At 40.7% G+C, this 15999-nt stretch overlaps 1 protein-coding gene across 1 annotated transcript in view; it reads left to right on the top strand.

Annotated features, from left to right (window-relative positions):
- Positions 1-14049, top strand: part of WDR35 (WD repeat domain 35) — a 71006-nt gene extending 56957 nt beyond the window's left edge. The window contains 8 exon segments of the mRNA XM_068161297.1: positions 1212-1358; positions 2548-2680; positions 3879-3989; positions 6162-6449; positions 8375-8445; positions 11893-12125; positions 12748-12988; positions 13844-14049. Coding sequence (XP_068017398.1) covers positions 1212-1358; positions 2548-2680; positions 3879-3989; positions 6162-6449; positions 8375-8445; positions 11893-12125; positions 12748-12988; positions 13844-13991 — 1372 coding nt within the window. The 3' untranslated portion in view covers positions 13992-14049.
- The last annotated feature ends 1950 nt before the right edge of the window (positions 14050-15999 follow it).

Raw genomic sequence — 15999 nt, 5'->3', positions numbered from 1 at the left:
AATTTTTGCTCAGGAATGAGAACAGACAAAGCAAAATAACAGTATTACTGGGGAATAGAAATTAACACTAAGTAATTAGCTAGAGAATTGTTTGTATTGAAAAAGGATGAGAAATAATAGGCAGCAATTGTACAATGTAGCCTGTAGGTGGTGATCAAACTTGGGGAAGAATAAATCACATATGCACATATGAAATTTTTAAGGTTTGATTAATGGATCTGAGAAAAAGGGGAGAGAATGATGGGGGGAAAAAAGGCATTTCTTCTTTCATGCTGTAAGAATGAGAAACCTTTCCCCAGTAAGACGGGAATGGGGAAGAAGAGGCAGGAGTAGGGGAGAGATGCACATTAGAGCCTGTTGCTAAAGCATTTTCTATTTCATAACTGAGTAAGTAGCTGATGGAAGTATGCTGGTTTGGAGAGGTGAACTGGCTCATAAGCACTTCAGTCGTATTTCAACACTAATTTTTAGATAAGGCATATTCCTTTGCACATGGATGAAGAGGAATTTGCCCTTTATGAAACTGAAGAAGACAAAGACTTACTTCTTTTTACAATATCCCCCAGCTACAAGAATATGGGAATTCTGTATTGACTGTAGGTGTCTCCTCATCACTAGAAACACCTTGATAAAGACCTGCCATGAATCAGGCTGAAAGAAATCTATTTTTCAAACACAATTAAAAAAAAAAAAAAAAAACAGATGCCCTGACTGCACTGACTTGCTATTGCCTTCCTTAAGTCACTTGTAAGAAAAGAGCATTTTTAAAAGAAGTATATCTAGCTCTGTCATTTATTTTCTATGCATCTGCAGACTTACTTCATAGAGAAGTAACATAGAATCAGTCTATAAGGTGGAATAAATGTGCTAGACAAACACAAGGTGGGTGATATGTATGCATGAATAATAAAAAGGAAAGCTAAAGAATGGTGTACACAGTAAGAGGATCCTGCAGTAACATCAGCCCAACTGTCTTTCCAGCTACTCACACAGGAGTCTGATAGGGCAGTGCATATGTGTGATAGAACCTGTGAGCAATCTGAATATTTGCTTTTATGGAATACTATATATGTAAATGAGATATCTGAGATCACTGTGATGCCTGCAACACAGGCTATGAACATGAAAACACTTTTGGGTGCTTTTCTTTGATGTTTTGTTAGCTATTTTAGTCTCTTTGACTTTTTCCTGCTATTTCCTATGTGTACTAGAGATCTTGCCATTGGGCTACAGATAAAACTGGGAGATTGGTTTTGAGTATTGCAGCTATTGAAAAGTGGCTCAGGTGATTCAGATGATGCCCTTCTTGAACAAGCACACAATGCTATTGGAGATTACTTTGCAGACCATCAGAAGTGGTATGTCCTATAGAGGAACTAGTGAGAAGGAAATTACAAAGGAAATTACAAGACTGAAGGCAAGACTTAGTTTATGGGGAAGGACAGACATTGGTGATGTCAGGATTCAATACATGGGATAAATCTGGAATTACGAAGTTTAGCTCACACCTTTGTATTTCCATCCTGGCATGTACCTTTAAACAGAACTGTTGATCAACTGTCTAAAGAATGAAGGTGATAAAAATCTGTTTTGCCAGAAGTCTGTCCGCTTCAAAGAAGGAGGGGGAGGGGAAGAGAAGTATCTATGCGGTTGTACTAGGCTGGATACAGAAAGTATCAAGCAAAAAAAAACCCCAAATCTGTTAAAAGTAGGAGAGAATTATTAAATATCAGTGAATTTCAAAACTAACCACAAGTTTTCTAGAATGCTTAAACCAAAAAATATTTGAAAAGGTCCAGAGTTCTCTCTGACCCGGATCTGTCTCCAGCTATTGCTGAAACTAGGCATCCAAGGAAGATTTTAAGAACAGTGAATGCACATGTTATTTCTCCAGAACACATTTTACAGTCAAGTACTTACTAAACCAGATGCGACATCTTCATACTTAAGAAATTGCAGAGAAATTATTTTCTTTCAGGATTTTTTTCTTGTTACCTTCTAAGACAGTCTAAACTTTTAGCATCCTGAACGCTGTCCTGTAGAGTTCCACAGCTCCACTTACATACTGCAATTACCCAGACTATATTACCATAAAGAACTTGGGTCCTATAGCAGTTGAAAACTTATGATTAGTTTTTGAAATGTGATTTTTAGATGCTTTAGGTAACTTTAGAGAATGGTCTTGAGACTTTAATGCTTGTTTTTATTTTGTTTGTTTGTTCCTTTTAAATAACAGAGGCACAACAGTAAAGGCCTTTTCTGAAAATTTAGTTTTAAGTTGTTGTGCATTGTCAGCCATAGTCTGTGCAGATATGAGAATGCAGTTTTAATATTTATTGACTTCCTAACATTATGTTACTACTTTAAGTAAACTTTTTAGGAAATCAGTAGAAATCTGTGAAAGCTTCCTCAAGCAGTTACCTATTTAAAATAATGTAATTTTAAATTTACAAATACAAAGGCTTACACAATGAGAAGCTGTACTTGTGTTTATATATCAGGACCCACCACATGTTTTAAAAATTATTTTCTTTCTTTTATTATTAGGTCCAATGCTGCACAGTATTATGTACAAGGATGAAACCAGGAATGTTTAGCTGAATGTTACTACATGCTAGAGGACTACCAAGGACTAGAGAATCTAGCTAACTCTCTTCCAGAGAATAATAAATTGCTTCCTGTAAGCAAAGAGCACCCTAATTGTCATTGTCTTATGCTTAACTATTTATTGAGGGTTAAGAGAGGACACGGTATATGACCTACTCACTAAAGCACAATGGTGTTATTTTGGTGTCAATCTTTAGTGTTACTGTTGTTTTATATTCCATCATTCTTCCTTTCTCCTACTGTTCAGGTTCCCCAGAAAGACCTGATTATTCATCATGATTTTTTGGCAACATGGGCAATCATTTTAGAGGACACAGTCTCAAGCTGTGCCAGGGGAAGTTTAGGCTTGAGGTGAGGAGAAAGTTCTTCCCAGAAAGAGAGATTGGCCATTGGAATGTGCTGCCCAGGGAGGTGGTGTAGTCCCCGTCCCTGGAGGTGTTCAAAAAAGGATTGGATGTGGCACTTGAAGTCATGGTTTAGTTAGTCATGAGGTGTTGGGTGATAGGTTGGACTTGATGATCTCTGAGGTCTTTTCCAACCTTATTGATTCTATGATTCAATAGATAATTCACTGCTCCCCTTCCCAAATCACAGCATTTCTCTTTAAAATAGCTTTGCTTCCCTAATAGTTCATTCCTTATGGTTGGACAGTTACTTTTATCTTGTTTCTTAGTCTACACTAGGATTTCACCACCACTCCCCCCACAATTCTTCCTGGTTATGGGTTTAAATTCTTCCATGGTAGCTCTGGTGAGAATGCTAATGTACAATGAAAACTGAAGATACTGTACTGAAAGGAGGGAAAGTAGGTGATATAGCCTGAAATGACTGATTAAATAATAGATAACTTAAAATTATGACATGATTGATCAATCTACAAAATTCATGGAAAATGCCAAACAGGCTGATTTAATGCAATTTCCAGTTGTTTGAACAAAGCAAGACTTTCTTTGTAACTTCTTTCTAATAACAAAGTTCTGTGAACTACTCTAAATAGTGAGAGTGCAGTCCTTCTGGTATTTGATTTGAAAGAAAAACATGTAGACTTTTGTGTGTATTTTATTTGTGTTTGTTTAAAGTAAGCACTGCCTGAAAGCAGCACACAGTTTTAAAGATTTGCAACAGTATCTTCACAGAATCCATGAAGCCACAACCCATTCTACCAACTTCTTGGAATTATATTTAACAAGAATATAATAGTGTTGCAGTTGTTATGCAATGTACTGAATATCTGGAAATGAATTTAATATGGTGCTGATGTTTTTTTGCAGGACATAGCTCGTATGTTTGTAAGAGTGGAGATGTGTGACCAAGCTGTGTCAGCCTTTCTTAAGTGTAATCAACCAAAGGATGCAGTAGATACCTGTATACATCTCAACCAGGTAAACCAATAGTAGATAATCTGCTTTATCCATATCAATGTAACAGTGAGATTTCTATTCTAATGCCCAATTAAATACAAGTCCTTGTTAAGTGTCTGATTATTCAGCATAATTTCTGGAAAAGTCATACTTCAGTACTTAAAGCAGTTATCTGAAATTAGGATTAGACAATTAGGAGGGACAAAGCCATGTGCAGCAGTGCTTTTCTGTGTGTGCATGTGTCATGGGTTCAGCATGGTAAGGATGCTCAGTATACAGACATTGTGGCCTTTGTAGAGCCAGGCGATGTGGCCTTCTTATGGAATGGGAGGAAGACTGGAGAGCTTCTCTCTGCTCATTTTCCACATCCCACCCTTCCTTATACAAATCTGAATGTATTTGTAGAGCATTGATTTTTTGGTTGTGGTGGTTTTGTTTGTTTGTTTGTTTTTATGGTTTTTGCTTGTTTGCTTCTGCATTCTGGTATATACTACCTACACAGAATAAATGAAGCTATCTTCATGTGAGGCTATTATGGCTTTTATTTTTTAATTATTTTTTTCCTGCTACGAAGAAAACCTTCCTTGAACCAAGTTCTTCCATGAAAACATATTGTTTAAAGTATTATTTAAAAACATTTAAGTAATTTGTATTAGTAGCTGGTTTTCTTCCTAAATTTACTGTGTTTTTTCCTAATGTTTTCACTGTAACTATGAAAACTGTACTCAGGAACTCTGGGTTTTTTTTCCCTGCAAGACTTGCACTTTCCCGTCACTTAGGAGTAAGTATCAATCCCAAAGAGAGATCTGTGATTAGATTAAGCTATGTTTGCTATTAATTTAGTAGGGAGACATCTCCAGACATAGGGGAAGCAAATGGTTTTTTGTTTGCTCACACTTTCATCTTCATATGCACAAATGAAATAGTTTAAACAGTTTTAAGAGATCTGGTGTTGAAATGCAGTATTAATCCAAGCTATGAACCAGTCTGTAGATGTGCACAAAATATATTTGTACACATATATGTAATATTTATCTTTGAAAATCTGCACCATACATTCTGCCTGTGCACTGTATGAAATGTTGTCGAGGGTTGGAAGGGTAAGGCCAAGAGGCCTCCTCCCTCCCCCCTGTAAAGTAAAGGGAAAGAAAATTGAAGGGAAAGGGAAAAAAAAACTCACAGCTGAATTAGCAAAGCAGTGGAGCTGTATATTTACAAAGCAATATAGGATATGCAGGGAAATATATACAAATTTAAAATATATACAAAGATATACAATAAAGTAGCACAGAAATGAGAGTTCCCCCTCTGCTGAGGGGGCTCCCCACCTCCGCTTCTCCCTCTCTCCCCTTTTCCCCAGAGCAGGTTAGAAAAGAGAGAGAGAAGAAGAAAAAATTATAAGCAGTTGTGTGTTAATTGGAAAGCAGTTAATACAGGCCTTATCAGTTTCAATTTTCAAGGCCAAAGCCTTGGCCGAAAGCCCAGGAGCTGCAAGCTGCTGCCCGAAGGAGAAGCGGAAGAAAGACTAAAGATAAAAGTGCCGGATTGCCCAGGATACCCTCCTGCGCTCCCAGTTCAGAAGGTGCTTCCTCCCACTCTACCAATGAAATTAGTTTAGATCCTTCTTTCCGTTTACCAACTTCCCTCCACCATATTCCCTTTCTTAAGGGGACAGCCTCAGCCGGTGACAGTCCACCCCTTCTAAACAATTTCATTGGCTGTTCATACTGTCCATCCAATCCAAGACGACATTTACAGTTCGTGAGTAAAGTTCATAGTCCATTCCGGCTATGCCCAGATGTAGATGATTCAAAAGTCCAAGAAAATCAGAAAATGAGAAACATGGAAAACAGTTCATTTCTTCGCCGACGAAGCAAAGAAAAGGGAAACAGGGATTCTCAGGGTCTCTTAGTCGACTCAGGGCTCTCAGGGATCTCAGGGTTCGTGCACCGTAGATTCCTCATTGATTCTTCCTCTGGACGCGATGTAGCTGTACAGCAGTTCGAAGTTAACCTCTTTCAGCTAAAGTTAAATTTCTTTGTGGTATACACTGAAATTCACCATTCTCCTGCATTACCCAATAAGTGTGACCCGGACCTTCAGCTGAAACCACCCCTCGGACAGGTTTAGCCTCTCCTGAGGGTGAAAATACCCAAACAGTTTTACCTATCAGATTATTTTCTCTAACAACAGGAACTCTATCACCTTCCACTTTCCGTAGCAAATCTGAATGTGCAGGTCCAGCTCGGTTCACTGAACCTCTACTATTTACCAGCCAGGTTGCTTGTGCTAAATATTTTTCCCAGTTTCTCAAAGATCAATCTGCCAAGCTTCACCATACTTGTACTTGGACCATCTGTCACCATACCACAAGGGCTTAAGTCGTTTCGCCTGCTTAATAGAAGCACAAATGTCACAGTCATGGATGACTTGTGTGATAGCATCCATGGAAATGTCCATGCATCAGTCACGAGCCCATTGGTATGTTGCATCTCTGTCTTGATGTCCTGATGAATCATGAGCCCACCGAGCTAAGAATATCTCACCTCGGTGTTTCCAGTCGAGATCAAGATTAGAGTCCATGTCTACTTGAGAAACTCTTGCAGCTAGATCTGCCTGATGGTTGTGTTGCTGTTCCTCAGTAGCTTTGCCCTTAGGAATGTGAGCATCGATGTGTCTCACTTTCACTGAAATTCTCTCGATTCGATCAGCAATGTCCTGCCACAGGTCGGCTGCCCAAATGGGTTTTCCTTTCCTCTGCCAACCACTCTTCTTCCAGTTCTTTAGCCAACCCCATAGAGCATTGGCTACCATCCATGAGTCGGTGTAGAGATAAAGCTTTGGCCATCTCTCACGTTCAGCTACGTCGAGAGCTAGCTGGACAGCTTTTCCCTCTGCAAACTGACTGGATTCTCCTTCTCCATCCTTCGCCTCTGCAACTCGGCGTGTTGGACTCCACACTGCAGACTTCCACCTTCGCTTGTTTCCAACAAGACGACAGGAACCGTCTGTGAACAAAGCATATTTCTTTTCATCATCAGAAAGGTCATTGTAAGGAGGAGCTTCCTCAGCACGAGTTACTTTCTCCTCTGGCGGTTTAGCACAGTTGATACCTTCAGGACAACTTGAGATCACCTCCACTAGACTAGGCCTTTCAAGATTTCCCATTCGAGCTCTCTGTGTTATCAGAGCCATCCACTTCGACCATGTTGAGTCTGTGGCATGATGTGGTGTGGATCCTTTGCCTTTGAACATCCAATTCAAAACTGGTAATCTGGGAGCTAAAAGAAGTTGTGATTCAGTTCCAATCACTTCAGAAGATGCTTTTACTCCTTCATAGGCAGCTAAAATTTCTTTCTCTGTTGGAGTATAATTAGCCTCTGAACCTCTGTAACCTTGACTCCAGAAACCAAGAGGTTGTCCACGTGTCTCACCTGGAGCTTTTTGCCACAAGCATCAGGTTGGACCATTGTCACTTGCAGCCGTGTACAAAATGTTCTTAATGCCTGGACCATCTCGGACAGGTCCCAGACCCATTGCTTGAACTACCTCTTGCTTTATCTGGTCAAAGAGGTGTTCAGGAGGAGACTTGACAGGGTGCTTGGTTACATGGGTTAGTTGATTAGGTGGTGTTGGGTAATAGGTTGGACGCGATGATCTTGAAGGTCTCTTCCAACCTGGTTTATTCTATTCTATTCTATTCTATTCTATTCTATTCTATTCTATTCTATTCTATTCTATTCTATTCTATTCTATTCTAAAGGCTGCTTGTTGTTCAGGTCCCTGTGGTTTCTCTTTCAAGTCACATCATACCGGGGTTTCACAATCTGACTGTATCCAGGAATGTGCAGTCTCCAAAATCCCACTATCCCCAAGAAACGTAGGGTGTCTTGCTTGTTTGTGGGATTTGCCATGGTGGAGACTCTATTTACCACGTCCACTGGAATGTGTTGGTGTCCATCCTGCCACCGCACTCCCAGAAACTGAATCTCTGTGGTAGGTCCTTTCACCTTGTCTCACTTGATGGCAAAACCTGCATCCAGAAGAACGTCAATGATTTTGTTACCTTTCTCGAAGACTTCCTCAGCAGTTTTACCCCAGACGATGATATCATCGATGAACTGGATGTGTTCTGGAGCACCGCCTTTCTCCAGCGCAACGTGGATCACTGCATGATAGATGCTTGATCTGTGGATCCAGCCCATTGGCAATCTGTTGAAAGTGTACTGGATTCCTCTCCAGGTGAAAGCAAACTGAGGCCTGCATTCCTCTGCTATGGGAATAGAGAAAAATGCATTAGCAATGTCTATGGTAGCATGCCATTTGGCCTCTTTCTATTCCAGCTCATACTGTAGCTCCATCATGTCTGGTACTGCTGCACTCATAGGTGGTGTCACTTCATTCAGGGCTCGGCAGTCTACCGTCAGACGCCAGTCTCCGTTCTGCTTCTGTACAGGCCACACTGGACTGTTGAAAGGTGAATGAGTTTTGCTGACGAATTTCCGACTTTCCAACTGACGAATCAGATTCTGAATGGGCAACAAAGAGTCACGGTTGGTTCTGTATTGTCTGTGATGCACAGTCTGTGAGGCAACCGGCAATTTAATGTCCTGTATCTTATGTTGTCCCACAACTGCAGATTCATCACAAAGCTCAGGTCTAGCAGACAGCTTTAATTCTTGTCCATCAATTTCTATAGAAGCTACTCCAAAAGCCCATTTGTAACCTCTAGGGTCTTTGAAACACCCTTCTCTCAGAAAATCAATTCCCAAAATACAAGGTGCATCAGGTCCAGTCACAACTGTATGCTTCCTCCACTGTTTACCCGTTAAACTTATATTAACGTCCACCTTACTTAACTCTTGAGATCCACCAGTGACTCCCAGAATAGTTATAGATTCTGACCCCTGATAATGTGATGGCATTATGGTGCACTGAGCTCCTGTGTCAACCAAGGCCCTGTACTTCCGAAATTGTGAAGTGCCAGGCCACTGGATGTACACATCCCAATAGATTCTATTATCTCTGTTATCCCTCTCCTCCCCCTGGCGGGAGGCAGGACACCCCTAGTTATGGGGAACATGCACACATGTGCATTGCACATAGTGTGCAGGGTTATAACTTTGCATGTTATAACTGGAGCCACTGTTAGAGGTACTAGAGTTATTCTGGGGAACTGTGGAAGTAACAGCTACCCTTCTGGTGTTGCTACCTCGGGTTCTGCCACTTTGCAATTCCCTCAGTCTCCTGAAAAGATTAGAAGTTGGTTGGCCATCCCACCTGTTCATGTTCTCTCCAAACTGATCACGCAGAGTTATCCAAATAGTTCTACGTGATTGCCTTGGTGGTCTGTTTTGGAATGACCTGTTTTGGAATGACCTCCTTGGAGGACGTGTATTCCTCACAGATGAAACTTGTATCCACCTGGAGGAAGAATTGAAATTATCCCTCTGTGCCAATTGGGATATGGAATTTCTAAATTCATCCTTTAACTCTCTCATGCAATTGTCAATTTTTCCAGACAGAGTTTCAATGGCTGAAACCAAAGAAACACGTGTCATGCTATCCTCCAGTTGTCTCAATTGAGCACTGAATTGGCCAACCGTAGGAGAAGCTCCACCATAATTTCTTGACACAATTCTGCTTGCCAGAATGTTTGCATAATTAGAAGGAGCAAACCTGATGATCTTTTTAGCAAGACCAATACCCACAGGAATGTCATCAGGATTCAGAGTTTCATGTTCACCATAGAGTAGCTCTCTAACAGCAAATTGTCTCAAACGCTTAATTCCCTCATCTATGGTAGTCCAGGGTTTAGGATTCCATGGAAGATCATCTCGGGAAGGATATCTCAGGGCAACCGCCAATAAAAGGCGTATCCACAGATTAACCTTACTGAGAACCCTGCCTAGATGTCTATCTATTCCATTATCCCTTGAGAGAGTTCCTAACTGAGCTGCTGACTTGTCTCCAACTGTTAGAGCTGGAGCACCTGTATCATAACACCTACTAAGCCCAGCTAGAACTGGCTCCTTATCTGCCCTGGTGAAATCTTTACGGACATTTCGCAATACCTCACGTGGTGACGAACACTCTAAAATATCATCTTCTTCCTCTCCCTGAACGTTTTGTCCAAATAATCCTGCTGTCATTTTCTCAAGGATCTCTTTAAGTTGAGAACCAGCTTTGCCAGCTCCTTTCCTATCTTCATCTCTATCCTGCTTTGCTCTCACTAGGTTAGCTAGATCTTTAAAACAAACCTTCTCTTCCTCCTCAGCAGGATTTCTTAGAGTAGAGGGCCCCTCACCAGGATCAGTCTCCAGCTCTCCTTCTCCATCTTTGGCCTTTGCACCTCTAGTCTTTAAAACAGCCACCTTAAATGGAGCTGTGTTTGAATTTATAGCCACCTTAATGGAAGCTGACAGGTCCTGATATAAATCAGCTGCTGGGGCAGTGACTTCCGGTCCCACCGAGGGAGTGGGCGGAAGTGACATTGCTCCGTTAATGGCTGATGGAGAAGAAGGAGGAGGAGAAAGAGTAGAAGGAGTAGGCGCCATGTTGATACCAGCTGCCGCCCTTGGCAGCTTGCCAGAATCAGCAGCAAAGTCATTTAGAGCTGCTTTACCAATTAACTTTTTAGCCCTCTTTTTAACTGACAGAGATTCTGCACATTCTTCATCACTGGATGACTCTGGGACTGATCCAGAGCCACGGTGTTTTCTTTTTGACCTTTTTTGAATAGCAAAACAAGCTCTGGACACCTTTCTCTCTCGCCGCAAAGAAATCAGGAGATACACGATAATTATCACCAGCAGCAGAATTATAGACATGAAATAAATCACCTTTGGATCCCAGGCATCACCTAAAGTTACTCTCTCCTCAGGTGGAATCCTAAAACCCTTTATCTCAATTGAGAGAGTGGTGGAGGTAACATTCCTGTATCTCGCTGGCCATAATAAATCCGCACATTTTCCATACCATAGTCTAACTCTATACATAACCCACAGATAAATTGTCCGCACCAAATACTTACCCAGGTAATCCAAAATCAAACCCAAACTATATCTGTAAACCAGAGCCCCAAAAATTGAGAAGAATAATCGCTCCACAAACCACAACACCTTCATGTTTGCTAATTCAGCTAGAAAACACTAAATCATTCAAGTAATAAATTAAACTAATTATCTGCCGCTCGTTGGGTAAGCCAAGAAAAAAAAATTGTCGAGGGTTGGAAGGGTATGGCCAAGAAGCCTCCTCCCTCCCCCCTGTAAAGTAAAGGGAAAGAAAATTGAAGGGAAAGGGAAAAAAAACCTCACAGCTGAATTGGCAAAGTAGTGGAGCTGTATATTTACAAAGCAATATAGGATATGCTGGGAAATATATACAAATTTACAATATTTACAATATATACAAAGATATACAGTAAAGTAGCACAGAAATGAGAGTTCCCCCTCTGCTGAGGGGGCTCCCCACCTCCGCTTCTCCCTCTCTCCCCTTTTCCCCAGAGCAGGTTAGAACAGAGAGAGAGAAGAAGAAAAAAATTATAAGCAGTTGTGTGTTAATTGGAAAGCAGTTAATACAGGCCTTATCAGTTTCAATTTTCAAGGCCAAAGCCTTGGCCGAAAGCCCAGGAGCTGCAAGCTGCTGCCCGAAGGAGAAGCGGAAGAAAGACTAAAGATAAAAGTGCCGGATTGCCCACGATACCCTCCTGCACTCCCAGTTCAGAAGGTGCTTCCTCCCACTCTACCAATGAAATTAGTTTAGATCCTTCTTTTTGTTTATCAACTTCCGTCCACCATATTCCCTTTCTTAAGGGGACAGCCTCAGCCGGTGACAAATGTCTAACACTGTTCACTTTAGGTCCATATATTTATATTTCCCCTAGTTAACACAGACAGTGGTGTAATCACTGAGTATGAAAAAGTCTTTTTCATTTACCCCCATTTCCTGCTGTATCTGTTTCATATAAAAAATTACTTGTGATACTGCTTTGTTTTCAGGCTGGTTCAGCTTTGGCTGGCTTGCTAGAAGAAGATATTCTTTCTTCAACTAATCGCTTTGCAGACAATGTTTGGCGAGGAGCCGAGGCGTAATATTTTTTCATACTTGCACAAAGACAACTCTATAAAGGTTCTGTAGATGCAGCACTTAAAACAGGTAGGACTCTAAAGAAACCATTCTAATTTTAGAGACCCTCAGAATATACACTTTAATTTATAGTCAGCTCATTTTTTTTTAAATTCTTGCAAGATGCAAAGAATTTAAAACAAAAGCATATAATGAAGTGAATATAGCTGAAGTCAAGATACCTGGAAAATATTTTCTTGGTGACAATGCAAATTTAACTTGGTTAAATTGGGACAATATTTGTAGATATTCTGTTGATGTTTTGTTTCTTTCTTTAAATTATAACACGTGCCTGAATTGACATCAGACCTCCCTGGAGAGCTTCCTAAAAGTATGGGAGTTAGAGAGGCACATAATGCCTTATATTTTGTCCAAGTAATGAAGGTTCATTTCAGATACTTCTAATGTGTTTTTTAACAAAAGACACTTTTAATTTCCCAGTCAAATCCTCTTATTTTTATCTATGTTTTTAAAGTGTTGAAACACACACGCTTCATAGTCATGTAAATGAAAATATTTTGGGTCATTGTGTCCCATTTGTAAGATTTAATACTGTCTATTAGTAGCAAACATTTCAGACAGATGCTTGCACTTCTCTAAAAGGCATGTAATAATTTCCTTGGGTTTTGTTTTTATCTTTTTAATTTTTTAGCCCTTCATTTGCGAGATTATGAAGACATTATCCCTGCAGTTGAAATCTATTCCCTTTTGGCACTCTGTGCATGTGCAAATAGCGCATTTGATATTTGTTCAAAACCCTTTGTTAATCTAGAATCCTTGGAAACTCTTAGGCCAGAGCAGAGGCAACAGTATGAAGATCTTGCTTTAGAGATATTCATGAGACATAGCCCAAAGTATAACAAAAAATTTGATGTGGATGATGTTCACCTGAGGTGGGTTTATATTTGAATGGCACTGTAATGTCAGCATTTTTCCCCCTGTTGTCTGTATTTTGGGTTTTATCAGGTTTTTTGTGACCAAGTTAATTTGGTGCTTTGTGGCTTAGATCAAATACTGCTCAGAATGATGCCACCATTCTGGTGTGATGCAAATGTTAACAAGTAAATGTTTAGCCATTGTTAACCAGTCAGTCTCCAGTGTTTTGTGAATTACTTGAATCTGCATGGAACAAGAAGATGAAAATGTTAATTAAAAAAAATAGAATATGAAGGGCACACCTAAAGAGGTAAGTCCTTGGAGTAGCTGTACCCACAATGGTGTCCTTTAACATATCGCTTGCTAAAAGCACTGAATTTGTGAGAATGGAAATTGACTGTGACTCAGTTTTCTTTGTAATGAATAGGATTTTAACCTGCCTGATTTTACTGTACAGATGTCCAGAATCTCACTAGTGGTTTTCATCTTGACTCTTCAGAGGAAGAGCAATGCATATGTCTAATTGGGCCTTACCTTCATATAACCTTCACTGCTTCTTTTCACTTATTTTTTTGGATCTACTGGTCCATATTTGTTGACTATCTTGTTCTGGGGATGTATGTTCTGCTGTGTGAAGACTGACATACCTGGCTATGTTATCAGTGAAGTGTTCTAATCCAAAAGTGGTACACATCTGAATAAAGAAGCAGTCTTATGGATGAGCATCTTAAGTTTTGTAACTAGCTGTAGGAACACATTAAGTATTTATGATGGTTTGCAAATGTCTGCAAAACAAGTCTTTATTGCTATTTTAAAACTATGCTTTTATTCTTTCAGCTTTACTTACTATTTTTTTTTTTTCTTTTAAACAGTGTAGATTTGAAACTTCCTGTGTGTGTGGCAACAGGAGACCAAATCCTGGAGTATGAATTCTGGATGTGCAGTCTATGCAAGTACTGTATGAAAGCCAAAGAAGCAACCAAATATAAGTTCTGTCCTCTGTGCTACAGCATAGTGTAGCAGAGAATAAAGGACTTTGTCCTCATATCTGTTATGTCTCAAAAAAAATCCTATAAAATGTTTTCAATGTACTATGTTTGACAGTACAACTTGGGTACTGTAACCGATAGTGCTGCTGTTGGAGAAACATTTAGAAAACCCTACAGCAAAACAAAAGCAGAAAACCCACATGAGAAACATTTACTGCTTCCATGTCTGTGAAGAAGACTGTATGAACAGACTATTTTTTAACAAAAGTTTAACGTAAACCCATTCTTTTCTACTTCTAAATTGAGCTTAGTTTCAAAACCATGTGAATTGAATGTAGGTTCATCTTCATACATTTCACTCGGGGCAAACTCCCATTTCTGAGGTTGCATAGGAAATACTGGATTTTCTCAGAATTCAATTTTTTGAAGCAATTCCTGAGTTTAAATGTTGCCACAGTAGTTACGATCCTGTTATTGTGTATGTTTTCCTACCTCTGTTTTACTAGTGCCATGGTAGAAGTTTAGGCATACATTAGTACTGTTTTCTTTTGCAAATCATATTAAGACCTACCGGGTTTATGTAACAAAGGGCTCCTGAATGTTTAGCAATCAGTGCTGTGTGTTCTTGAGCTTTGGTGATGTCAACATATTAAAGAAACTTCTATTAATCTTCAAACTGAAATTTGGTAATGAGCTGTTTTTCAAAGTTGCTTGAAGAGAGCAGCTCACATCTGCTGAATAGATTTAAAAAGCTGAACTATCATCCTTGTTACACGCAATGTTTTAAAGGCAGCTCTTTTACAGAGAGGTTGTGTTTTGTTGCTGGATTTGAGCCTCTGCTCTGCAAGTGATGCAGGTCTTCCATCCATGCGATGAGTTTTTCCCAGGAACAGTGAGGGCCTGGCCTGTAAAACATAGTTCGTTGGGCAGCCTCTCAGGACAGCACCAAGACCAGCAGCCGCCGGGGACCAGCCACTGCTCTCCTTTTCAGGCTGTGGGAATCGCCGACGTTGCGGAGGTTTGCCACGAGGAAGGAGCAGCCGTCCTTTCACGTGGTCAGACTCGTGATCCCAGCAGCAGGAGTGGCTGAATTTAAAAGGGTTTGCAGGTTGTAAGGGAATGTAGGAAAGAGATGAACCAGAGGAGGAAGGAGATGGACCAAAGGAGGAAAGAGATGAACCAGAGGACGAAAGAGTTGAATCAGAGTAAGCAGGCTCTGCAGGCTCCCCCAGCAGAGGCTGGTTATTCAAAAAGCAGAGGGGAATGGACACAGGTTCCTCTCAAAAGACACAAACTAAAACCTCCTTGCCTCCCCTCACCTTCCCCGCTGCTCTTGGAAAACAGGTATGGGGCACTGGAGATCGAGGGTGAGGTGGTCCTGATGCCAGAGGACACACCATCTGGGGTTCTCCCTGAGGTTAAACAGCCTAAGGTAAAACAGCCTAAGGCAAAGCAGCCTAAGGTTAAACAACCTTCCCCCAGCATCAGGACCTGTTCCCTCAAAGAAAGAGTAGGGTAATTGTTATTGGTGATTCCCTTCTGAGGGGAACGGAGGGACCTATATGTCGGCCTGACCCATCTCATAGGGAACTCTGTTGTCTGCCAGGAGCCCAAGTTAATGATGTTACCAGAAGGCTGCCTAGACTGGTGCAGCCCTCTGACTACTATCCTTTACTAGTTATGCAGGTAGGGAATGATGATGTTGCAACCAGAACTCCCAGGGCTATCCAAAATTACTTCAGGGCCCTGGGAGACCTGGTTGAGGGGTCAGGTGCACAAATAATTTTTTCAATACCCTTAACTGCAGGAGGGAATACCATAAGAAACAGGTCAGCAGCTATAGTTAACAAGTGGCTTAGAGGCTGGTGCAGTCAAAAGAATTTTGGGGTTTTTGATCTTGGAAAATTTTGTACTGCACCAGGCCAGCTGGCAACAGATGGAGTACATCTGTCCCAGAGGAGGGGAAAGGTCACAGTATATGAGAACGGCCTGTCCCCCAAAGGTAAAAAGATCCTGGGAAGGGAATTGGCAGGTCTCAT

This window comes from Melanerpes formicivorus, unplaced genomic scaffold (genome assembly GCF_026170545.1).
Source record: "Melanerpes formicivorus ecotype bairdi unplaced genomic scaffold, bMelFor1.0.p_v2 SCAF_57, whole genome shotgun sequence".
Taxonomy (NCBI): Eukaryota; Metazoa; Chordata; class Aves; order Piciformes; family Picidae; genus Melanerpes; species Melanerpes formicivorus.
Note: the sequence above shows the minus strand (reverse complement) of the source record. Positions and strands in the feature narration are given on the sequence as shown.